At 37.4% G+C, this 25,785-nt stretch overlaps 1 protein-coding gene and 1 non-coding gene across 3 annotated transcripts in view; one reads left to right on the top strand and one right to left on the bottom strand.

Moving 5' to 3' along the window:
* Positions 1-300: 300 nt before the first annotated feature.
* LOC143650659 (uncharacterized) overlaps positions 301-25,785 on the bottom strand; it is a 118,210-nt gene continuing 92,725 nt past the window's right edge. For both annotated transcript variants that reach the window (XM_077121712.1, XM_077121711.1), the window contains exons 2-4: positions 2,915-3,041; positions 2,278-2,461; positions 301-1,874 (exon numbers count right to left, since the gene is read on the bottom strand). In XM_077121712.1, coding sequence (XP_076977827.1) covers positions 770-1,874; positions 2,278-2,461; positions 2,915-2,948 — 1,323 coding nt within the window. In that variant the 5' untranslated portion in view covers positions 2,949-3,041 and the 3' untranslated portion in view covers positions 301-769. The remainder of the gene's footprint in view (positions 1,875-2,277; positions 2,462-2,914; positions 3,042-25,785) is intronic.
* LOC143651061 (U6 spliceosomal RNA) lies at positions 12,525-12,631 on the top strand. The gene has a single exon (XR_013159810.1). It is a non-coding gene; the product is annotated as a U6 spliceosomal RNA (small nuclear RNA).

Here is a 25,785-nt window from a genome sequence, read left to right as displayed (position 1 = left end):
ACCTCTGAGAAAAATGGAAGTCAAGCATTGGTGTTGGTTTTGAGGCTGCTTTTGATGGGCAAAGCAATGAGGGTTCTTGACAGGAAAGGAAATCAAGAAAATGAGCTGGAAACTCATATCCACAATTTGCCTATACAACTGTCTTGTTCCTGTAGGATGGCTCCAAATAGGTTTTTCACTTCCGCCTTCCAAATCTTATACAAATTAGGGTACTGGTGAATTCAATCATGGAAACATAAACAAACTGAATTCTTGAAAACATACTATCCAAAATTACTCATAGTGTGCTATACAACATAATTCAGAAGAACCATTTTCAGTTTATTGTCATACTACAAGTCTTACATCTTAACTGAAAAACTATTGTCAAAATCCTAGTCTGAAGCAAGGTCAAAAAGCAAAGAACAAATAAAAATAATTCACATAAGAATATACTCTTCAATAAAATTTGCCTATATACATGGCAATGGCTTATTAGCAAGGAAAATGGAAGAATATATATAACTGGTCAATGACATCCACTTCCAGCCACTCAAGGTAAATAAAAAGAGCCTAAGAAACACCAACTGAAATTTTTCATTGGCCATGTATTTACAGAAAAATTATTTTTCACATGGTATGAATTTTCAGGACTATTCTACATGATTTCATTAGCATCAGGCTTTTTCACATTATTTACAAGAACAGGGCTTCCCTCCAGCACGAGTTCTCATTATTTTTGTGACGATGAGAACTGAAGGCATTCCCACATTTTTCACATTTATGTTTTCTATCCAGTGTGGACCCTCACATGTTTTTGTAAGGATAAGAGCCACTTGAAGCTTTTCTCACATTGAGTACATTGATAGGGTTTCTCTTCACTGTGGGTTTTGTCATGGTTTTTTAAGGATGTGGACCAACTGAAAGCTTTCCCACACTTTTCACATTTATATAACTTCTCTCCAGTATGTGTTTTAATATGAACTTGAAGAGATGTGTGCCAACGGAAGACTCTCCCACAATAATTACATTCATAGGGCTTTTCTTCAGTGTGAGTTCTTTCATGGCTTCGACAAGAAGCAGGTCTGCTGAAGACTTTTCCACATTGTTTACACTCACTGGTTTTCTCTCCAGTGTGCATTCTCACATGTCCCTTAAAGTATGGGAGCCAACGAAAGGCTTTCCCACAATACCTACACTCATAAGGCTTCTCTCCAGTATGAACCCTTTCATGTCTTCGAAGTGAACTTGGACAACTAAGGGCTTTACCACACTGATTACATTCATAAGGTTTCTCTCCAGCATGCATTTTCACATGTCCTTGGAAGGACTCATGTGAACTAAAGGCTTTCCCACAATACTGACATTCATAGGGTTTTTCTCCAGTGTGAGTCCTTTCATGTCTTCGAAAAGAATGGTGATAACTGAAGGCTTTTCCACATTGTTCACAATGATAAGGTTTCTCTCCCGTATGAACTCGTTCATGCCTTCGAAAGGACGTGGAACAACCAAAGGCTTTAGCACACTGTTTACATTCATAGCGTTTCTCTCCAGTGTGTGTTACCAGGTGTCTTCTGAAGGATGCTGGATAAATAAACTCTTTCCCACATTCCTTACATTTATATAGTTTCTTTCCATTGTGAATTATCACATATGATCTTAGAGAGGTGGCACGTCTGTAGACCTTCCCACATCCCTGATACTCATGTGTTTTGTGTAAATTAAGAGATCTGATGTGCCGCTTAAGGGAGGAATGATGCATGAACACCTTCCCACACAAACTGCATTCATATGGATTTACTCCAGGAGCTGTTTTCTTGTGCAGATGGAGATTTGGAATTTTACACAAGGTTTCTCCACTTTCATTTTCAAAGACTACATCGCTCATATGATTTCTGGAAAAAAGGAGAAGCACATTATTAATGGTATGCTTATTAATGGCTTACTATTTATTGTAAGTAAATAGTATTTATAGAGTATTAGAATCATGTTTTTACCATTTTCAGTCAAAGTAGTTTTCTGCCCTGTGTGAACTGACTGAGATAGTCCAATAAACATTCTGAATGCTCTGGAATACAATGGGACTCTAACCATTATTAAAGTTATTTCTTATTTGTGGGGTTTCCTGATATTGTTTCCAACCGAGTTGTGTTTCCAAAACTGAACATGTCATATTTCAGAAAAAAAAACACTTTTGAAGGAAATTTCCTGCGCATAAACAAATCTGAAACTTGGCTTATGTGTTTTCTTTGGTGGTGTTTTTAAATTCTAAGATTGTGTCTTCTCAGTATAACTCACCGCAGATGTCTTGCCTGGTTTTTGTGCTGATTTTCAAAGTTAGGGTATTCCCAATTTTTCCCTAAAATGCAGACACTGGAATCACTCCTTGTGAAATTTGCTATAATCTGTTCCTTGCACATCTTTTGCCCAAAAACATCCTGGTGAGAAACTGGCCCATTGGCTTTAAATTGAGTCTCATCATCTAAAAAAAGAAAAAGTGACAAAAGCCTTATTCAGAAAGAACATGTGAGCAAAGAAAGATACTGATGTGTTTAGCTGTTTCAGAACATCTGGAGAAATATGTACAAAGAATCAAATGGCCACAATTTAGTAAACACAGTAAACTATTCCAATGTTTAAAAACAAAGTCCTCACTCACTATGCCCCAAATAATGACCAATGAAGACCATATTCACACTGATAACACTAAAGGAACTTTAAGTCTCTTACCTAAGACTTTAGAATAAAGAAAACCTAAGTTTAATACATACATTTTCACTGTCATGGAAACATCATTAGAGTTTAGGCCTATGGTGGTTGTAACCATATCTGCCTTACGTACACATTTTCCCTTTCCGCTTTCCAAATCTCAGAACGTGTTGATGTGCAACCAGTACTTCTCATGTAAGTAAGTGAAGGACGATGTCATTCTTACCTATAGAAGAGAGGTTCCCAAAGGTCTCCAGCATCACATCTCTGTACAGATTCCTCTGAGAAGGATCCAGCAAAGCCCACTCCTCCAAGGTGAAATCCACAGCCACATCTTCAAAGGTGACTGAGTCCTAAAATATCCCACATATTTGTAGAAAGATAGGTGAGAATGTCAACACTGGCGGTCTATACCCACTTCATAGAAAGTTCACTTAAAAATTCCGTTTACGTAAAAATCCCAATATTTATGACTCAGTCATCAGAACTTCTCACTCTCCACATTCACGTCTTCATAGATTATTAATAGCACCATCAACACACTGAATTTATTTCCACATTTTACTGTAATCACTTCAAGTCTTAACACCCTTTAAGAGTAGAATCCACAGGGGTAAGGGGTATGATATGCATGAATTTTTTTTCTTTTTATTTCTTTTTCTGAATTGATGCAAACGTTCTAAGAAATGATCATGATGATGAATATACAACTATGTGATGATATTGTGAATTAATGATTATATATGTAAAATGGAATGAGCATTGTGTTTTTATGTTGGTATGTTTAATAAACAAAATAAATTTTTAAAAAAGAGTAGAGTCCACAGTATCTTGGAAAAATGGTAGAAATGATATACATGAAATGCAAATATTTCCATTTAAAGACCACTACTACCTTATAAGAAAATTACTTCATCTCCTTTCTTATTACCTATCCCACCATCACTCAATACTATATGAAGCTCAGGGTCCATCCTGGATAACATTTTAATGCCTAAATATCAACTGAAGGACTGGAATATTTTTCTACTAATTCCAACCCACCAAAATGAGATGCCAGAAGGTCTTTGGAAATCCTACTTGCAATAGGTCTAGCTGGCCGTTTTGTCTCAATTTGCAACAGACTTTAATGAAACTCAAAAAAGTCAATTTGTCCAGGATTACAAAAGGTCTGAGGGATTAAACTATGCTAGCTTCCAATAGAACATACATTCCTCTTTCTTCAATCCCAGAAGGAAATGATTTGCCAAAAGCCGTTCTTGAGGCTGTACTTCAAACTTCTCTCATTTCCACGCCTACTGTAACAGATTCATGCCCACTGTAAGCAAAGGAGCATGACAGCCCAACCCTGGGGAAGAGGAAACACTGAGCTGCAGGATTCTTTTATTTTCTGGTCTCTGAAAATATCATCAATTCACTGATGTTCATGTGTGTGGTATGGAGAAAAAGGCTGCCAGGCTGCCACACAGCAGTGCTAATTCTAGAATTCACCTATTTAGTAGAGCTAAAACACTTAGTGTGCAAGCGTGAAGTGAGTTTCATCTGAAATGAGTTTCATGTGCCAGCCTCCCAAATTTTTCATACACATTATCTATAGAGATTTCTTATAACAAAAATCTACTACTTACTCTGTAAAAAAAGGTTAAAAAAAAACCTAGCAGGACTGAGATGTTATCTTCAGAAAATAAAAGAGAAGCTTGGCCCTTCTTTTATGTCCAGAAGTGAAATTTTGAGGAGAAGCCCATTATCCTAATAAGACTGCTTCACTGTGCCTACACTGTTTATGCTAACAATATGGTTTATGCTGAGTCCCCACACTGCTCTGGGAAAATGGAATTTTAGTATATACAGTTTTCTTTTGGCTGGCTTATGAGCTATGTCTTGGTTTTATCGGCAGCAATTGCCAAGCTGGGAAAAGTAAAATGGAATTAAGAAACCACAACAGTTTATGTGTGCTATTGATGTTAAGTTGGTATCAAAGTGAACAAGATTATTATAGATTTAGGATGTTAAATTTAAGCCCCCTGGTAACCACAAAGACACACTGACTCCTCCATCCACAACAGCCGAACACACTCTTCTCAAGGGCACACAGATCATTCTTCAAGACAGAGCACATGCTAGGTGACAAAATAACTCTCAATAAATTTTAAAAGAATAAAGTTATACAAAGCTCTTTTCCAACTAAAATGGAATGAAGCTAGAATCAGTAATAGACCTAAAAAGGGAAAATTCTTATGTATGTGGAGATCAAACAACACACTGCTAATCACTGACTCAAAAAATAAATCACTAGAGAAATTTACTTGGACGTCCAATTACATTTGGATGAATAAAAATGAAAATACAACATAGTACAAAACTTATAGGATACAGTGAAGGCAGTGCTCAAAGGAATATTTATAGTTATGAATGCCTACAAAAGGAAAATCTCAAATCAATAACCTAACTTCACATATGGACAGACAAGAAAAGGAAAAGAAAACTACCTAAAGTTACTAGAAGGAAAGAAATTGTAAAGATTACACAAGATATAAATGAAATATATCAAAGAAAAACAGTGAAAAGAATGAATGAAATAACGTTGGTTCCTTGAAACATTCAATAAAATTAACAAACCATTAGCCAGACTGAGAAAAGTCACAATTAACTCAAATTCAAAATGACAAGGACACTACTAGTGTTCTTGCAGAAATTAAAAGGATTATAAGAAAATACTATGAACAACTGCACTATTAATCTGTTTCATATTGCAAATTTGATAATCTAGAGGAAATGTACACATTTCCAAAAACACAACTTATCTAAACTGACTGAAGAAGAAATAGAGGATATCAACAGGTCTATAAAATGTAAATAGTTCCAAGTGCCTGCCCATATGAAAAAAAAAAGTAAAGAAATAGAATCAGTAATAAAAAACCTCCCAAAAAAGAAAAGTCCAGAAACAAATGGCTTCACTGATTAATTCTACCAAATGTCAAAGAAGAATTAAAACTAATCCTTCTCCCCCAACCCAAACCATTCCAGCTAATCCTAAAGAACACCTAGGGCAATACATAAGATTCTACAAAGGTTCCATGCACTAATTAACTTTTCAGAAACCTACAAACTCCAGATGGGTCCCTGGACCAGAGAAGTCCTGAAACCTAGAGGGCCCAGCCTCTCCAGAACATCAGATAGTTCCTTCTCCCTACCCTGTATTATTGACAGTCCCTTCCAACATGAAGATTTAGAATTGCCACAGCCCAAATACTCCTAAAGAGTGGGACAGAAAGATCAAAGGTGATGGATTATACAGAGAAGGTCAGGTTTAACAAATGAATATGATCGCTGAATCATTAAATTGATATTTCTTTTACTCTTCAGTATCTTAGAGTATCCAGTATCTAGAAGTAAACACCTAAAAGTGTGGAATTGTAACCCATACCAAACTCTGAAATCTGTTCTACAACTAATTGTTGTGCTGCGCTTTGAAATTTATTGCTTTTTTGTATATGTTATTTTTCACAAAAAAGAAAATAAAATCAATTGTGATGATAAAAAAATATTTATTCCTTCTAGTTTCCTATATTCTGGAGCAGCTAGAAGGAAAAAACTGAGATGATGGTATGGTAGCCCATGACAAATTCTGGGATCAGTCCTATAACTACTTATTGAAGAGTGCTTTGAAAACTATTCCTTTTTTCTTTCTTTGCTTTGTATACATGACATATTTTATAATAAAAAAGCTTTTAAAAAATCCTTCTCAAACTTTTCCAAAAAATTAAAGATGAAGGAACTCTTCCTAACTCTTTCTATGAGGCTGTTACTCTAATGCCAAAGCCAATAATAAAATAAATAAAATAAAATATAAAGAAAACTAAAGGCCAATTTCCCTTATGAACACAGATGATAAAACCCTCAATAAAATACAAATCAAATCCAAAAGCTAATACACCATGACCAAAAGGAATTTATCTTAGGAACGTAGAGGTGGTTCAGCAAAAGAAAATCAAAGTAATATACCACATTAGCAGAACAAATGATATATTCATGATCATCTCAAACGATACAGAAAAAGCTTTTGATAAAATTCAGCACCCCTTTGAGGGAATGGTGAGAACAGGGAGAAATTCAACTGCCCTAAGTTGAATTCTCGATATTCTCACAAGTAATGTGGACAACTACAGCTATAGGCTGAGCCCCCAGGCTTGGGGTTTACTCATATGAAACTTAACCCCACAAAGGATAGGTCAAGTCTACTTAAAATTTAGGCCTAAGAGTCACCTCAGATGTGGCCTCTCTCTTCAGCCAACACAACAAGCAATCTCACCACCCTCCCCCTGTCTACGTGGGACATGACTACAGGGATGCGGACCTTCCTGGCAATGTGGGACAGAAATCCTAGAATGAGCTGAGACTCAGCATCAAGGGATTGAGAAAAACCCTAGAATGAGCTGAAGGGATTGAGAAAACCTTCTCGACCAAAAGGGGGAAGAGTGAAATGAGACAAAGTGTCAATGGCTGAGAGATTCCAAACAGAGTCTAGAGGTTATCCTGGAGGTTATTCTTACGCATTGAGTAGATATCACCTTGTCATTCAAGATGTAAGGGAGAGGATGGAGGGAAATGCCTGAAAATGGAGCTGTGTTCCAGTAGCCATGTTTCTTGAAGATGATTGAATAATGATATAGCTTTCACAATGTGACTGTGTGATTGTGAAAATCTTGTGTCTGATGCTCCTTTCATCTACCTGGTCAACAGAAGAGTAGAATACATGGAATAAAGATAAATAATAGGGGGAACAAATGTTAAAATAAATTTAGTTTGAAATGCTAGTGATCAGTGAAAGCGAGGGGTAAGGGGTACGGTAGGTATAAGTTTTTTGTTTTTTTTCCTCTGTTTTTGTTTTATTTCTTTTTCTACTGTCTTTTTATTTCTTTTTCTGAATGGATGCAAATGTTCTAAGAAATGATGAATATGCAACTCAGTGATGATATTGTGAATTACTGATTATCTATGTTAATTTTTATTTCATTTGTTAATTTTTTTAAATTAATAAATTAAAAAAAAATTCAGCACCCCTTATTGACAAGAAAAACTCAAACAGGAATACAAAGAAGGTAACTTTCTCAACATGATAAACATTTTATATGAAAAACCCACTGCTATCATTACACTCAATTGTGAAAGACTGAAAGCCTTTCCTCTGAGGTCAAGACAAGGATGCCTGCACTGGTATTCAACCCTGTACTGGAAAATCCTTGTCAAGTGAGTAGGTAAGAAAAACAAATAAAAGGCATGCAAATCAGAAAACAAGTAAAACTATCTCAATTGGCAGATGACATGACCCTTTGTAAAGAAATTTCCAAAGAATATGCAAGAAAACTACTAGAAGTAACAAATAGAGCAAAGTTGCAGACTATATTACTAATATGCAAAAATATTTGTATTTCTATACACCAGCAAAGAATATTCTAAATGGAAATTTTAAAACCTATTCCATTCACAAGAGTTACTAAAGAATAAAAAATCTGGGAATAAATTTAGCCAAAGAGATGAAGGACCTGTACAATAAAAACTATAGACACTACTGAAAGAAATGAAAGACCCATTTAAATAAATGGCATATTATCCTGTCTTCATGGATAGAAAGATGAGTATTAAGATGTTACTACTATCCAAACTGATCCAGACTCAATGCAATACCTCTCAAAATTCTGGCAGCCTGTTTTGTAGAAATGGAAAGGCAGATCCTCAAATTCATATGGAATTGTGCAAGAGGGCCCCAAATAAATTAACAAATATCACAAAAAAAGAACAAAGTTGGGGGCCTCACATTTCCTAATTTTCGAGTTGTACTACAAAGCTACAGTAATCAAAACAGAATGGCACTGGCATAAAGATAGACATATAGACTAAGGGGAATACAAATGAGAGCTCAGAAATAAACCCATGCATCTATGGCCAACTGGTATATGGCAAGGGTACCAAGGACATTAATTGAAACAAACAATCGCTTCAACAAATGGAGCTAGGAACATTAGATATTCACTTGCAAAAGATGAAATTAGACTCCTACCTCATATCACATGCAAATATTACCACTAAATGGTTGAAGGAACTAAACGTAAGACTTAAATCATAAAACCCTTAGAAGAAAACATAAGGAGAAACCTACATAATGTTGGATTTGGTGAAGATTTTTTTTTTTTTGGTATGACACCAAAAGAACAAGAACAAAAAGAAACATAAAATAAATTTACCCACATAAAATTAAAAACTTTTTATACAAAGGGCATTATCAAGAATGTGGGAAAAATAAACCCACAAACTGCTTACACCAACTCAAAAAGAAATAGAAGATATTATCAGAAAAACACATAAAGAAACTGAATGGTTAATTAAAAAAAAAAAAAACTGAAGAAAAGTCTTGCACCAAATGGCTTCACTGGTGAACTTTACAAAACATTCAAGAAAAATTAACACCAATCCTGCTCAAACTCTTCCAAAAAATTGAAGAAGGAATTATCATTTTATAAGGCCAACATGACTCCAGATAAAGATGCCAAAAGATAAAAATTACACACCAACATCCCTTATGAATACAGATGCAAACCTCTTCAACAAAATACTAGCAAGCCAAATCAACAGCACAGTAAAAGAATTATTTACCATGACTGAGTCAGGTTTATCCCAGGTATGCAAGGATGGTTTGACATAAAAAAAAAAAAATCAGCTGATGTAATATGCAACACTAACAAAACAAAGGACAAAAACACCCGATGATCTCAACTGGTGTAGAATAGGCATTTGGCAAAATCTAGCACCCTTCTTTTTTGTTTTTGTTTTCATCACAATTACAAAGCATTTAGCATTTATGATTCAAGGCAAAAAAGACAAGTTACACAGACAACAAAGTGAATAACAATACATTTGAATATGTCAGAGGAATTTCGACTCATTTATTGAATGGAAAATAAATTTCCTCTATATGTAAGTAAATTGTTCATAAATTCAACCATGTTTTCCTTTTTAGATAAAACTTTAAATTTTCTCCTTTGCCTTGGTCAGATATTTTTATAGTTACCTGTGTCCATAAATTTTCTATAAAATGTTTTGTGCTAATAGTTACTGGATAATTACCTAAAATTTGAATTGATGTAGCTCCCTTTAATTTCAATTCAAAATTAAAGTGGACAATAAAGAGATAAGGGCAAATAAAAAATAATGAATCTATTTGCATGCCCTTGTTGGCTTTTTTTGGGTTTATAAAATACATCTTTACTTAACCCGTGGTATTTTTCTTTTTGTTTTTTCTTTTTAAATTGAAGTGAAATTCACATAACATAAAATTAACCATTTTAACTGAAAAATTCTGTGCCATCTAGTGTATTTACAATGTTGTACAACCACCACCTCTAAACTAGTTCCAAAACATTTTAATCTTATGCTTTTTTTTTTTCTCATCTCTCCATACTCTGGATAAAAGGAACATCAGACACAAAGTTCTCACAATCACACAGTCACATTATAAAAGTTATATAGTTATACAGTCTTCTTCAAGAATCAGGGCTACTGGAATATAGTTCAACAGTTTCAGGTACTTTACTCTAGCCACTCCAATACATCAAAAAATAAAAACGGGTATTTACATAATGCATAAGAATAACCTCCAGGATAACCTCCTGACTCTGTTTGAAATCTCTCAGCCACTGACACCTTGTCTCATTTCTCTCTTCCCACTTTTGGTTAAGAAGGCTTTCTCATTTCCATGATGCCAGGGGTCCTGGCTCATCCCTGGGAGTCAGGTCCCACAAAGCCAGGGAGAGTTACACTCTTGGGAGTTATGTCTCACATAGAGGGGAAAGGCAGTGAGTTCACCTGCCAAGTCAGCTTAAAGAGAGGGGCCACATCTGAGTAACAAAAAAGGCTCTCTAGGGGTGGCTCTAAGGCATAAGTATCAGTAGGCTTAGCCTCTCCTTGGCAGGAATAAGCTTCTTAGAGGTGAGCACCAAGATACAGGGCTCAGCCTATTGAACAGGTTGTCCCCACTGCTTGCGAGAATATCAGGAATTCCCCAGATGGGGAAGTTCAATATTTCCTCCTTTCTCCCCAGTTCCCCAAGAGGACTTTGCAATACTTTTTCATTCTCTGCCCAAATTACTCTGGGATATATTGGAGCATCACACTAACTGGCACAAGCCAACAAGATTTCTTGCCTTATTCTAGATTCCATGTAATTATAGGGTTCAAGTAAACTGACCACTCAAGTTAAATTCGATAATGTGCTTCCCAAAATACATGTTTTGCACCAAATAAACATTTCTGCCCTTGGTCTCACACAGAGGTTGAAGGTTGAAAATATGAGCAATATCGTTCTTTACCCTGTATTCTGTTTTACCTTAGTCCTATCCAGATCAGCTTCATTCATATCTCTAGATGAAGAGTGATAACATTTTCAGCTTTTTAAACAGTTGCTGAATAGGGTGATGCTGACTTTCAAAGCTTCAGTGCTCTAAGTCTTAGGTGCCACATAAATACTCAACATTTCCGGGAACGTCCTGGTTATAAACAAACAGCTCAGTATCTCAGAATGTAGAAATATCAGTTACAACTCCTAAATAAATGTTAGCACCCCTTTTTGATTAAAACAAAACAAAAAAACTAACAAAATGAAGAATAGAAGGAAACGTCCTTTACATAATATAGGACATATATGAAAGAAAGAAAAACCCAGTTTACATGACATTCAATGATGAAAGACTGAGACTCCCCCTAAGATCAGGAGAAAAACAAGGATGCCCACTGTCACCTGTTATTCAAAGAGCCATTAGGTAAGAAAAAGAAATAAAAGGAGTCCACATTAGAAAGGTAAAAGTAAAACTTTCCCTATCTTTATATAGGATATAGGATAAAGAAAATCCACAACAAAGCTACTAGAGCTAATAAATTCAGCAAAGAGGCAGGGTAAAAGATCAGCATGCAAAAATCAATGGAATTTCTAAATATAATGAACACTCTGAAATGGAAATAAAGAAAAGTATTCTATTTACAAAAACAAATAAAAGAATCAAAAACTAACAATAAATGAAACCAAGGATATAAAGAATTCATACATGAAACACTAGAAAACATCACTGAAAGAACTTAAATAAATGGACAGACACTCTGTGCTGATGGTTTGGAAGACTAAATATTGCTAATATACCATTTCTACCTGCAGTACTCTACAGACTCAATACAATCTCAGTCATGACTCTAACTGTTGGTAGGGAAGCTAGAAAGGTGCAGCCCCTTTGGAGGACAACATGGTGGTTCCACGGGAAGCTAGGGGTGGGGCTGCCATATGACGCTGCAACCACATTACTAGTTATATACCTGGAGGAACTGAGATTGGGGACACAAATGGACATTTGCACGCTGGTGTTTATGGTGGCAGTGTTCATGACTTGCAACGGACATGCAATGTACTACTGAGTGGACTGTAAGAAAAAATGAAGTCGTGAGGCATGCAACTAGGTGAATGAACCTGAAAGACAGTATGTTGAATGAAATGGCAGAAACAAAAAGACAAATATCATCATGCTTCACTCATATGGATGAACTATAATAGGGAAACCAGAGAACTGAAGTGGAGAGTATGGGTTATCAGGTTGGGGCCTATTGTAAAGGGTCCTAGATTATAAGTTCTCACAGCAGTCACATATATTCAGGAGTTATTATAACTGTTATTTCTAAATTCTGAGAAACTGAGATATTTGTGTATAACCTGGTCATTCCCTGAAACTTTGGATATGTATGTGACACCTGAGACTCTGAATTAGAGTACTGACGTTATGACAGTCAGCATTGCCATGCTCGCTTCGGGAGCACATATACTAAGATTGGAACGATGCAGAGAAGAGTACTATAGCCCCTGCAAAAGGAAGACACGCAAATTCATAAAGCATTCCATATTTTTTGTTCCACGCAAGCCGTAATTAAAAGAAAGGAGAAGTAGCTATACTAATATCAGACAAAACAGACTTTAAATGTAAAGCCATCATAAGAGACAAAGAAGGACATTGTATATTGTTCTAGTTTGCTAACTGCCAGAATGCAATATACCAGAAATGGAATGGCTTTTAAAAGGGGGAATTTAATGAGTTGCTAGTTTACAGTTCTAAGGCCGAGAAAATGCCCCAATTACAAGTCTATAGAAATGTCCAGTCAAAGGCACCCAGGGAAAGATACCTTGGTTCAAGAAGGCTGATGAAGTTCAGGGTTTCTCTCCCAAGTGAGAAGGCACATGGTAAACACAGTCAGGGTTTCTCTGTCGGCTGGAAGGGCACATGGCAGATATGGCGTCATCTGCTAGCTTCCTCTCCTGGCTTCCCATTTCATGAAGCTCCCCAAGAAGTGTTTTCCTTCTTCATCACCAAAAGTCCCTGGCTGGTGGACTCTATGCCTCGTGGTGCTGCAGCATTCTCTGCTCTCTCTGAATCTCTCTCTCCAAAATGTTTCCTCTTTTATAGGACTCCAGTAAACCAATCAAAACCCACTCAAATGGGTGGAGACATGCCATCCCCTAATCCAGTTTAACAACCATTCTTGACTAAATCACATCAACCAGGGAAATGATCTCATTACAGTTTCAAATATATAGTATTGAATAGGGATTATTCTACCTTTATGAAATGGGATTTATATTAAAACATGGCTTTTCTTAGGGGGCATACGTCCTTTCAAACCAGCACATATATTAATGAAAAGGACAATCCAACAAGAAGAAATAACAATCATAAATGTTTATGCTTCCAAACAAGGAGCTCCAAAGTACATGACACAAGCATTGGCAAAACTGAACGAAGCAATAGACGTTTCAACTGTTATAGTAGGAGACTTCAATATAACACTCTCTTCTATAGACAGACAACCAGAAAGAGGATCGACAAGGAAATAGAGAAGTTAAAAATTTGATAAATGAATTAGACCTAATAGACATATGTAAGTCGCTATACCACAAAACACCAGGCTATACATTCTTCTGTAGTGCTCATGGACCACTCTCCAGGATAAATCATATGCTGGGGCACAAATCACATCTTTATAAACTTTAAAACCTAGGAATTATTCAAAGCTCTTTCTCTGACCACAACAGAGTGAAGGTGGTAATCAATAACCACCCAGGGATATAAATCTCCCTGGCAATGTGGAACAGGGCCCCCGGGATGAGTTGGGACCTGGCATCTGGGATTGAGAAAGCCTTCGTGACCAAAAGGGGGAAGAGAGAAATGAGGTAAAATAAAATGTCAGTGGCTGAGAAATCTCAAACAGAGTTGAGAGGTTATCCTGGAGGTTATTCTAATGCATTATACAGATATCCCTTTTTAGTTTATGGTGTATTGGAGTGGCTGGAGGGGAATGCCTGAAACTGCTGAGCTGTGTTTCAGTAGCCTAGATTCTTGAAGACGACTGTACGACTATATAGCTTTTACAATCTGACTGTGTGATTGTGAAAACTTGTGGCTGACACTCCCTTTATACAAGGTAAGGACAGATGAGTAAAAACAAATAAGGATAAAAAACAAATAATAGTGGGAATAAAGGGTTAAAAGTTAGGTAGATTGAAATATTAGTGGTCAATGAGAGGGAGGGGAAGAGGTATGGGATATATGAGGTTTTTTTTCTTTTTATTTCTTTTTGTGGAGTGATGCAAATGATCTCAAAGTGACCATGGTGATGAACACACAACTACGTGATGATACTATAAGTCACTGACTGTACACCATGTACAGACTGTATGGGTGTGAAGATTGCTCAGTAAAGAAGAAAAGATTCTAACAGTGTTCTTCACAGAAATGGAAACACTAATCATCAAATTCACATGGAAGGGTAAGGATACCCAAATAGGTAAAACCATCTTGAAAAAGAACAAAGTTGGAGAAATCACATTTCTTAATTTAAAAACTTATTACAAAGCTAAAATAATAAAAACAGCATGGTACTTGCACAAAGATGGACATATACACTAAGGAAATCAAACTGAGAGTTTAAAAATAAACCCTCATACCTGTGGTCAACTGATTTTTGACAATGGTGCAAGTTCACTCAGTGAGGAAATTATAGGCTCATCAACAAACAGTACTGGCAGAACTGGTGCTGAAAACCCACCTGCAACAATGAAAATGGACCCCTGCATCATACAATGTACAAAAACGATATACCATGGTATGTGTATCATGTATCAAAGCCCTAAACATAAAAAATGAGATTATAAAACTCATAGAAAACATAGGGAGACATCTTCAGGAACTTCTGTTAGACTTTACACCAACAGCACAAGAAATAAAAGAAAACTACACATATGGGACTACATCAAAATTAAAATGTTTGACATCAGAGAGCATTTTCAAGAAATAAAGACAACCTACAGAATGAGAGAAAAAACTGGATACCATGTGTGTAATAAAGGTTTAATACCTAGATTATACAAAGAACTTCTAAAATTTAACAAGAAAAACAAACATCCCAGACACTTCCGGGTCAAGATGGCGCTTAACAACGTGCGCATTTTAGTTCATCCTCCAGAACAACTACTCAATGACCAGAAACAGTACAGAACAGCTCCCGGAGCCACGATAGTGAACAGACACACAGCGTAACCCAGTCTGGACCAGCTGGACCGGCTGCGAGCACCCCCCAGAACCGTGAGTTCCCCAAGTCGTGGTGGAGGGCACCCCTCCCCCACAGGCTGCTTCCCAGAAGGGAAAGGAAAGGACTTTACCAGCAGCAGGTACTTGGCACAATCAAATGCCAATTGTGGAACTAATTAACAAATTCTGACTACTAAAAATAGGCCCTCTGCTTAAGTGAACCTGATCAAAGCAGAGGTTGCACATTTTTGCCCCGGTGGCAAGGGGGCAGGACTGAAAGAAAAAGGGGGAAAAAAGAAGGAAATACAGGTTTCTGTGGTTGTGTATCTACAAAGGCTTGACTGCATCTGGATACAGCGGCAGGACTTTTCAGGCTGCAACTGGCCAAGGCATAGGCAGAAGTGAGCTCTTTTGGGGACGTATCTGGAGCTTGTGCCTTCCCCAGGGGAGGGGTGAAGCCTCACCCAGGTGGAATCCCTCCATCAAGGAATTCAGCCCCAGGGCTTGGTAATTTGAAGCCATTAAAGCCAGCCTACAACCTGTCCTCTGTCTCCACCATGACCCAGCAGGGAGAGTCTGCCAAAGTTAAAGGTACTGCATCATCTTATGCTGGTGGGACCTGCAGTCAGACAAGCGCCACATACTGGGCAGGATAAGAAAAACAGAGTCCAGAGACTTCACAGGAAAGTCTTTCAACCTGCTGGGTCTCACCCTCAGGGAAACCGATGCAGGTGACTCTTTCCCCCTTATAGGAGGCCAGTTTGGTCTGAGAAAATCTGGCTGGGGTCTATAATATCTAAGTAGACCCTCCTAAGTGTGTGTGTGTGGGGAAAGGCACCACACAAGCAGGGCAAGAAACAAGAAAACAAGAACTGAAAAATTCTCCTCTGTTAAACAAAACTTAAGCTAAAGGTCCAGATAAAGCCGAACGGAATGTTAAAGAACAGATAGACAACAAATTCATCCAGCAAGAAAACCCTAGATAAAAGAAGTGAAAGCAATCTCCAGAATAAACTAATTAAGGTAATTAATGCCTAGACGCCAGCAAAAAATAACAAATCACACCAGGAAAATTGAAGATATGGCCCAGTCTAAGGAAAAAACCAACAAGTCAAATGACATACAGGAGCTGAAACAATTCAAAATGTACAATCAGACATGGAAAACCTCATCAAAAACCAAATCAATGAATTGACGGAAGATATAAAGAAGGCAAGGAAAGAACAAAAAGAAGAAACTGAAAGTCTGAAAAAACAAATCGCAGAACTTATGGGAATGAAAGACACAGTAGAAGAGATGAAAAAAACAATGGAAACCTACAATGGTAGATTTCGAGAGACAGAACACAGGATTTCAAAACTGGAGGACGGAACATCTGAAATCCGACAAGAAACAGAAACTATAGGGAAAAAATGGAAAAATATGAGCAGGGTCTCAGGGAATTGAAAGACAATATGAAGCGCATGAATATACGTGTTGTGGGTGTCCCAGAAGGAGAAGAGAAGGGAAAAGGAGGAGAAAAACTAATGGAGGAAATTTTCACTGAAAATTTCCCAACTCTTATGAAAGACTTAAAATTACAGATCAAAGAAGTGCAGCATACCCCAAAGAGAATAGATCCAAATAGACATACTCCAAGACATTTAACAATCAGAATGTCAGAGGCCAAAGAGAAAGAGAGGATCTTGAAAGCAGCAAGAGAAAAGCAATCCATCACATACAAGGGAAGCCCAATAAGACTATGCACAGATCTCTCAGCAGAAACCATGGAGGCAAGACAGTGGGATAATAAATTTAAATTATTCAAAGAGAAAAACTGCCAACCAAGAATTCTATATCCAGCAAAATTATCCTTCAAAAATGAGGGAGAAATTAAAACATTTTCAGACAAAAAATCACTGAGAGAATTTGTGACCAAGAGACCAGCTCTGCAAGAAATACTAAAGGGAACACTAGAGACAGATACAAAGACAGAAGAGAGAGGTGTGGAGAAGGGTGTAGAAAGGAAGACTATGAGTAAAGGTAAAAAGAAGGAAAATTAGATACGACATATAAAATCCAGAAGGCAAAATAGTAGAAGAAAGTACTACCCATGCAGTAAGAACACTGAATGTTAATGGATTAAACTCTCCAATCAAAAGACATAGTCTGGCAGAATGGATTAAAAACCAGGACCCATCTATATGCTGTCTCTACTCAAAGGACACGAGACCAAGGACACAAATGGACATTTACACACCTATGTTTATAGCAGCATTATTAACAATTACCAAGAGATGGAAACAGCCAAAATGTCCATCAACAGACAGTTGGCTAAACAAACTGTGACATTTACATAAGATGGAATATTATGCAGCTGTAAGACAGAATAAAGTTATGAAGTATGGAACAACATGAACAGACCTTAAGGACATTATGCTGAGTGTGATTAGCCAGAAACAAAAGGACAAATACTGTATGGTCTCACGGATAAGAACTGACATTAGTGAATAAACTTGGAATATTTCCTTGGTAACAGAGGCCCTCAGGAGATAGAAATAGGGTAAGATATTGGGTAACTGGAGCTGAAGGGATACAGATTGTGCAACAGGACTGAATATAAAAACTCAGAAATGGACAGCACAATATTACCTAACTGTAATACAATTATGTTAAAACACTGAATGAAGCTGCATATGAGAATGATAGAGGGAGGAGGGCTGGGGCATAAATGAAATCACCAAGAAAGATAGACGATAAAGATTGAGATGGTGTAATCTAGGAATGCCTAGAGTGTATAATGATAGTGACTAAATGTACAACTTTAAAAATGTTTTTGCATGAGGAAGAACAAAAGAATGTCATTACTGCAGTGTGCTGAAAACAGATGGTACTTAATATTTAAAAATTTCAACTAATGTGTGAGACTAAAGCAAAAAATGTTTATTTGGTACAAATTTATACTTTGACTAGTGCATCTCCTAATATAACTTATGTAGATAGTTGATTGAACACCTTAAGTACATGGAACTGTGTATAGGACATGAGATTTTGTTGGTTTGTCCAGGTGATGCCCTGTTGAATCCCAGAGCGATTTGATCAGTGAGTGGAAAAGTATTTGCAAAGTCCCCTTCGGGGAATGGTGAGAACGGGGGAAAACTCAACTTCCCCAAGTTGAATTCTTGATATTCTCACAAGCAGTGTGGACAACCAAAGCTATAGGCTGAGCCCCCAGTCTTGGGGTCTGTTCATATGAAACTTAACCCCACAGGGGATAGGTCAAGACTACTTAAAATTAAGCCTAAGAGTCACCCCCAAGAGAACCTCTTTTGTTGCTCAGATGTGGCCTCTCTCTCCAGCCAACACAGCAAGCAGACTCACCACCCTCCTCCTATCTACATAGGACATGACTCCCAGGGGTGTGGATCTTCCTGGCGGCGTGGGACAGAAATCCCTGAATGAGCTGAGATTCGGCATCAAGGGACTGAGAAAACCTTCTGGACCAAAAGGGGAAAGAGTGAAATGAGACAAAGTGTCAATGGCTGAGAGATTCCAAACAGAGTAGAGAGGTTATCCTGGAGGTTATTCTTATGCATTAAGTAGGTATCACCTTGTTATCCAAGATGTAATGGAGAGGCTGGAGGGAGCTGCCTGATAATGTAGAGCTGTGTTCCAGTAGCCATGTTTTTTGATGATGATTGTATAATGATACAGCTTTCACAATGTGACTGTGTGATTGTGAAAACCTTGTGTCTGATGCTCCTTTTATCTACCTTGTCAACAGTTGAGAGGAACATATGGAATAAAAATAAATAATAGGGGGAATAAATGTTAAAGTAGATTTAGTTTGAAATGCTAGTGATCAATGAAAGGGATGAGTAAGGGGTATGGCCTGTAAAATTTTTCTTTTCTGTTTGTTATATTTTTCTGTTGTCTTTTTATTTCTTTTTCTGAATTGATGCTAATGTTCTGGGAAATGATCATGATGATGAATATGCAACTCTGTGATGATACTGTGAACTGCTGAGTGTATGTGTTGGGAATGTTTGTGTTTCTTGTAATTTTTTTTAATTAATAAAAAATTTAAAAAAAAACAAAGAAAAACAAACTTTCCAATCAAAAAATGGATAAAAGTCTTGTATACACATTTCTCCAAAAAAAAAATACACAAGTGGACAGGAAAGGCATGGGAAGATTCTTGGCATTAGCAATCAGAGAAATTCAAATTAAAACTGAGATACCATTTCATAGCCAATTAAATGGACAGAACTATAAAAAGAAAAAAGTGTTGGCAAGAATGTGGAAAAATAGGAACCGAAATATGTTACTGGTGATAATGTAAAATGGTACAGTCATGCAGCCACTCTAGAAACCAGTCCTGTGATTCCTTGGAAATTCTGCATAAAATTACCACGACCCAGCAATCCCACATCTAGGTATATAGCTAAAATAACTGAAAGAAGGCCTCGAACCAACATTTGTACACCCATGTCCATAGCAGCATTATTCACAACTGCCAAAAGATGGAAGCAACCCAGGTTCACGAACAGATGAATGGATAAAGAAAACATGGTATACATAAAATGAAAAATTATTAGACCATACAAAGGAATGAAGCTGATGCATTCTACAACACGGATGAAGTCTGAACACTGGTCATATTGAGTGGAATAAGCCAGACTAAAAAAGACAACTATTATATGATCTCACTTATATACCTAGAATAAGCAAATTTTAGAGACAGTGTAGATCATAGATTACCAAGGAACTGGGATGGAAAAGGCAATGTAATTGCTTAACAGAGGCAGAGCTTCTGTATGAGGTGATGGAAAACTGGGTAATAGATGTTGGTAATGGTAGTACAATAACTTGAATGTAATTAGTATTATTGAATGCATACTTCAATGTGGTTAAATGGGAAATTCTGAGTTGCACATATGCAACAACAATAAACAGTTGACAGAGATCTTTGGGTAGATCTTATACTCAGGACTTATCATCTTAGATAAGTAGATGTTTGAAATGGTCTGAAATATTCTGCATATAATAGGTAATCAATCTCTTAAATAAGAGAAATGAAAACACACAGGAAAAGTTTATCAGCTACCGGTGTTTTGTTACATGTGACAGAGACAAAAATAATATAAGTATCTTTCAATAAAATATTCAAATAAATAGGTCATATCTTCCAGTTTTTATCATAAAATTGAGATGGCTGTTGAAAATAAATTATTGAAACACAATTTATGCTACTGCAATACACATTTTTCAACAGAGTAATTTCAGAATGATAAATGTCAATTAATAACATCCAATTAAAACGTTAACAGGTCAATTTCTTGTCAGAGCCTAATCTCTGTGCTATTATACCTCTATTACATATCTCTCCTACTTCTGCTATTAATCTATTATTCTCCACTGAAACAATGATGGTTTGGAGCAATGTACCCCAGAAAACATGGTTTTAAATTTTATTCATTCCTGTGGGTGTGACCCCACTGTAAGCAGGACCTCTTGAGGTTATTTCAATTAAGGTGTGGCCCAACCCAATCAGTACGGGTCATAATCCTATAATTGGAATCCATTATAAACAGAATAAAATTCAGACAGAAAAGCAAGAGTTGAAGGTAAATGGAACTCAGAAGAGAAGGGAGAGGCCAGGAGAGGCCGCAATGTGTACTGCCATGTGACAGAGCAGCCAAGAGACAAAGACCCCTGGCAGCCAGCCCCACCAGAATGCCAGTCTTTGGAAAAAAGTCACACCTTCATGATGCTTTGATGTGGACTTTTTCCCAGCCTCAAAGCTGTGAGGTAATAAATTTTCGTGGTTTAAACCAATCCCACTATTTGGTATTTGATTGAACAGTCAAAGAAATTAAAATAGACACTGAGGAATATACATAAACGATATCTCATTTTCCATTCTGACATCTTCATGCTGCTAATTCTAGCAAAATCTGTGTGACATCTCAGCTCTAGCTCTTTCAAAAGATGCAGTAAAATTTATTCAGATTGTATTTTATGTTGGCAAAATTACATTTTACATGCAGGCATTGGGCTATAGTGCTGAAAAAAATAACAATTTGGAACTATAATTTGTTTGCAGAACAATTAAATAACAAATAAAATATAAGTGCCATGGGAAATCTGGCATAGTGAGGAGATGAGGAAAGAGATGTATGAGCCTGCTTGCCAGGCAGAGCAAAGGAGAACAGAAAAATAACCATTTCACATGACACTGGAGATTGATACCTCAATTTAAAATGTATATTATAGACTTCCAGAGAAGATGGTGGCTTAGTAAGACGCGCGGGTCTTAGTTCCTCCCCAGAACAGCTACTAGGGGAGTAGAAACGATACACAACAGGTCCCGGAGCCACGAGAGAGATCAAGAAGGCAGCGTACCCCATTCTGGAATGGCTGCTGGCTGGGAGAACCCACTCCGGTGAGATCGCCGAGGGGCGCGGGCTTCCCCAGGCCGGGGCGACAGGCGGCCAGAGTCCCCCCCTCCCTTCTTCCCGGGCTGGATGGGAGAATTGGACAGGCGGTCCCCTCAAGCCGCGGCGGCTGGCGCCGCCACTACGTGCGGCCCCCCGGACCAGCTGGGAGAATTGGATTGGAGATCCCCAACCGCGGAGAACGGTGACCGGGGTCCCTTCCAAACACGTGGCTTCCCGGTCCGGCTGGGAACGATGCACACCCCCGGGCCGCGGCGGCTGGCGCCCTCGCAACACGCTTGGCGCTCCGGGCCAGCTAGGAGATTCAGACGGGCGCTCTCTCGGGCTGCGGCGGCCGGCGACCCTCCCCGCGTTCGGATCCCCAGGCCAGCTGGGAGATTCGGACTGCCACTCTTTCAAGCCACTTCGGCTGGTGAACCTCCCCCATGGCGAGAGTTTTCCAAAGTTAAAGGACCCACAGCACCTTTTACTGGTGGGAACTGCAGAAAAACGTGTGTCACGAGCGTCACCTACTGGGCAGGATGAGAAAAACAGAACCCAGAGATTTCACAGAAAAACCTTTCAACCTGTGGGGTCCAACAACTACGGAAATCTGACTAAATGCCCAGACGCCAGCAGAAGATAACGGATCACGCTCAGAAAATTGAAAATATGGCCCAGTCAAAGGAACAAACCAATAGTTCAAATGAGATACGGGAGCTGAGACAACAAATGCTGAATATACGAACAGAAATGGAAAACCTCTTCAAAAACCAAATCGATAAATTGAGGGAGGACATGAAGAAGACATGGGCTGAACAAAAAGAAGAAATAGAAAATCTGAAAAAACAAATCACAGAATTAATGGAAGTGAAGGACAAAGTAGAAAAGATGGAAAAAACAATAGATACCTACAATGATAGATTTAAAGAGACAGAAGATAGAATTAGTGAATTGGAGGATGGAACATCTGAATTCCAAAAAGAAACAGAAACTATAGGGAAAAGAATGGAAAAATTTGAACAGGGTATCAGGGAACTCAAGGACAATATGAAGCGCACAAATATACGTGTTGTGGGTGTCCCAGAAGGAGAAGAGGAGGGAAAAGGAGGAGAAAAACTAATGGAAGAAATTATCACTGAAAATTTCCCAACTCTTATGAAAGACCTAAAACTACAGATCCAAGAAGTGCAGCACACCCCAAAGAGAATAGACCCAAATAGGCGTTCTCCAAGACACTTACTAGTTAGAATGTCAGAGGTCAAAGAGAAAGAGAGGATCTTGAAAGCAGCAAGAGAAAAACAATCCATCACATACAAGGGAAACCCAATAAGATTATGTGTAGATTTCTCAGAAGAAACCATGGAAGCTAGAAGACAGTGGGATGATATATTTAAATTACTAAAAGAGAAAAACTGCCAACCAAGACTCCTATATCCAGCAAAATTGTCCTTCAAAAATGAGGGAGAAATTAAAACATTCTCAGACAAAAAGTCACTGAGAGAATTTGTGACCAACAGACCAGCTCTGCAAGAAATACTAAAGGGAGCACTAGAGTCAGATGCGAAAAGACAGAAGAGAGAGGTATGGAGAAGAGTGTGGAAAGAAGGAAAATCAGATATAATATATATAATACAAAAGGCAAAATGGTAGAGGAAAGTATTACCCAAACAGTAATAACACTAAATGTTAATGAACTGAATTCCCCAATCAAAAGACATAGACTGGCAGAATGGATTAAAAAACAGGATCCTTCTATATGCTGTCTACAGGAACACATCTTAGACCCAAAGATAAACATAGGTTGAAAGTGAAAGGTTTGGAAAAGATATTTCATGCAAATAACAACCAGAAAAGAGCAGGAGTAGCTATACTAATATCCCACAAATTAGACTTCAAATGTAAAACAGTTAAAAGAGGCAAAGAAGGACACTATCTACTAATAAAAGGAACAATTAAACAAGAAGATATAACAATCATAAATATTTATGCACCGAACCAGAATGCCCCTAAATACGTGAGGAATACACTGCAAACACTGAAAAGGGAAATAGACACATATACCATAATAGTTGGAGACTTCATTCAATTCACCACTTTCATCAATGGACAGAACATCTAGACAGAGGATCAATAAAGAAATAGAGAATCTGAATATTACTATAAATGAGCTAGACTTAACAGACATTTATAGGACATTACATCCCACAACAGTAGGATACACCTTTTTCTCAAGTGCTCATGGATCATTCTCAAAGATAGACCATATGCTGGGTCACAAAGCAAGTCTTAATAAATTTAAACAGACTGAAATCATACACAACACTTTCTCGGATCATAAAGGAATGAAGTTGGAAATCAATAATAGGCAGAGTGCCAGAAAATTCACAAATTTGTGGAGGCTCAACAACACACTCTTAAACAACGAGTGGGTCAAAGAAGAAATTGCAAGAGAAATTAGTAAATACCTCAAGGCGAATGAAAACGAAAACACAACATATCAAAACCTATGGGACGCAGCAAAGGCAGTGCTAAGAGGGAAATTTATTGCCCTAAATGCCTATATCAGAAAAGAAGAAAAGGCAAAAATGCAGGAATTAACTGTCCACTTGGAAGAACTGGAGAAAGAACAGCAAACTAACCACAAAGCAAGCAAAAGGAAAGAAATAACAAAGATTAGAGCAGAAATAAATGAAATTGAAAACATGAAAACAATAGAGAAAATCAATAAGACCAGAAGTTGGTTCTATGAGAAAATCAATAAGATTGATGGGCCTTTAGCAAGATTGACAAAAAGAAGAAGAGAGAGCATGCATATAAATAAGATTAGAAATGGAAGAGGAGACATTAACTACTGACCTCACAGAAATAAAGGAGGTAATAAGAGGATACTATGAACAACTTTACGCTAATAAATACAACAATTTAGCTGAAATGGACGGGTTCCTGGAAAGGTATGAACAACCAACTTTGACTCAAGAAGAAATAGATGACCTCAAAAAACCAATCACAAGTAAAGAAATTGAATCAGTCATTCAAAAGCTTCCTAAAAAGAAAAGTCCAGGACCAGACGGCTTCACATCTGAATTCTATCAAACATTCCAGAAAGAATTAGTACCAATTCTCCTCAAACTTCAAAAAAATCGAATCTATGAAGCCAACATCACCCTCATACCAAAACCAGGCAAAGATATTACAAAAAAAGAAAACTACAGACCAATCTCTCTAATGAATATAGATGCAAAAATCCTCAACAAAATTCTAGCAAATTGAATCCAACAACACATTAAAAGAATTAAACATCATGACCAAGTAGGATTCATCCCAGCTATGCAAGGATGGTTCAACATAAGAAGATCAATTAATGTAATACACCATATCAACAAATCAAAGCAGAAAATCACATGATCATCTCAATTGATGCAGAGAAGGCATTTGACAAGATTCAACATCCTTTCCTGTTGAAAACACTTCAAAAGATAGGAATACAAGGGAACTTCCTTAAAATGATAGAGGGAATATATGAAAAACCCACAGCTAATATCATCCTCAAAGGGGAAAAATTGAAAACTTTCCCCCTAAGATCAGGAACAAGACAAGGATGTCCACTATCACCACTATTATTCAACATTGTGTTGGAGGTTCTAGCCAGAGCAATTAGACAAGAAAAAGAAATACAAGGCATCAAAATTGGAAAGGAAGAAGTAAAACTATCACTGTTTGCAGACGATATGATACTATACGTCGAAAACCCGGAAAAATCCACAACAAAACTACTAGAGCTAATAAATGAGTACAGCAAAGTAGCAGGTTACAAGATCAACATTCAAAAATCTGTAGCATTTCTATACACTAGTAATGAACAAGCTGAGGGGGAAATCAAGAAACGAATTCCATTTACAATTGCAACTAAAAGAATAAAATACCTAGGAATAAATTTAACTAAAGAGACAAAAAACCTATATAAAGAAAACTACAAAAAACTGCTAAAAGAAATCACAGAAGACCTAAATAGATGGAAGGGCATACCGTGTTCATGGATTGGAAGACTAAATATAGTTAAG

Source organism: Tamandua tetradactyla, chromosome 11 (assembly GCF_023851605.1).
Source record: "Tamandua tetradactyla isolate mTamTet1 chromosome 11, mTamTet1.pri, whole genome shotgun sequence".
Lineage (NCBI taxonomy): Eukaryota > Metazoa > Chordata > Mammalia > Pilosa > Myrmecophagidae > Tamandua > Tamandua tetradactyla.
The sequence above is the reverse complement of the archived record's forward strand: the minus strand, read 5'-3'. Positions and strand labels throughout refer to the sequence as shown.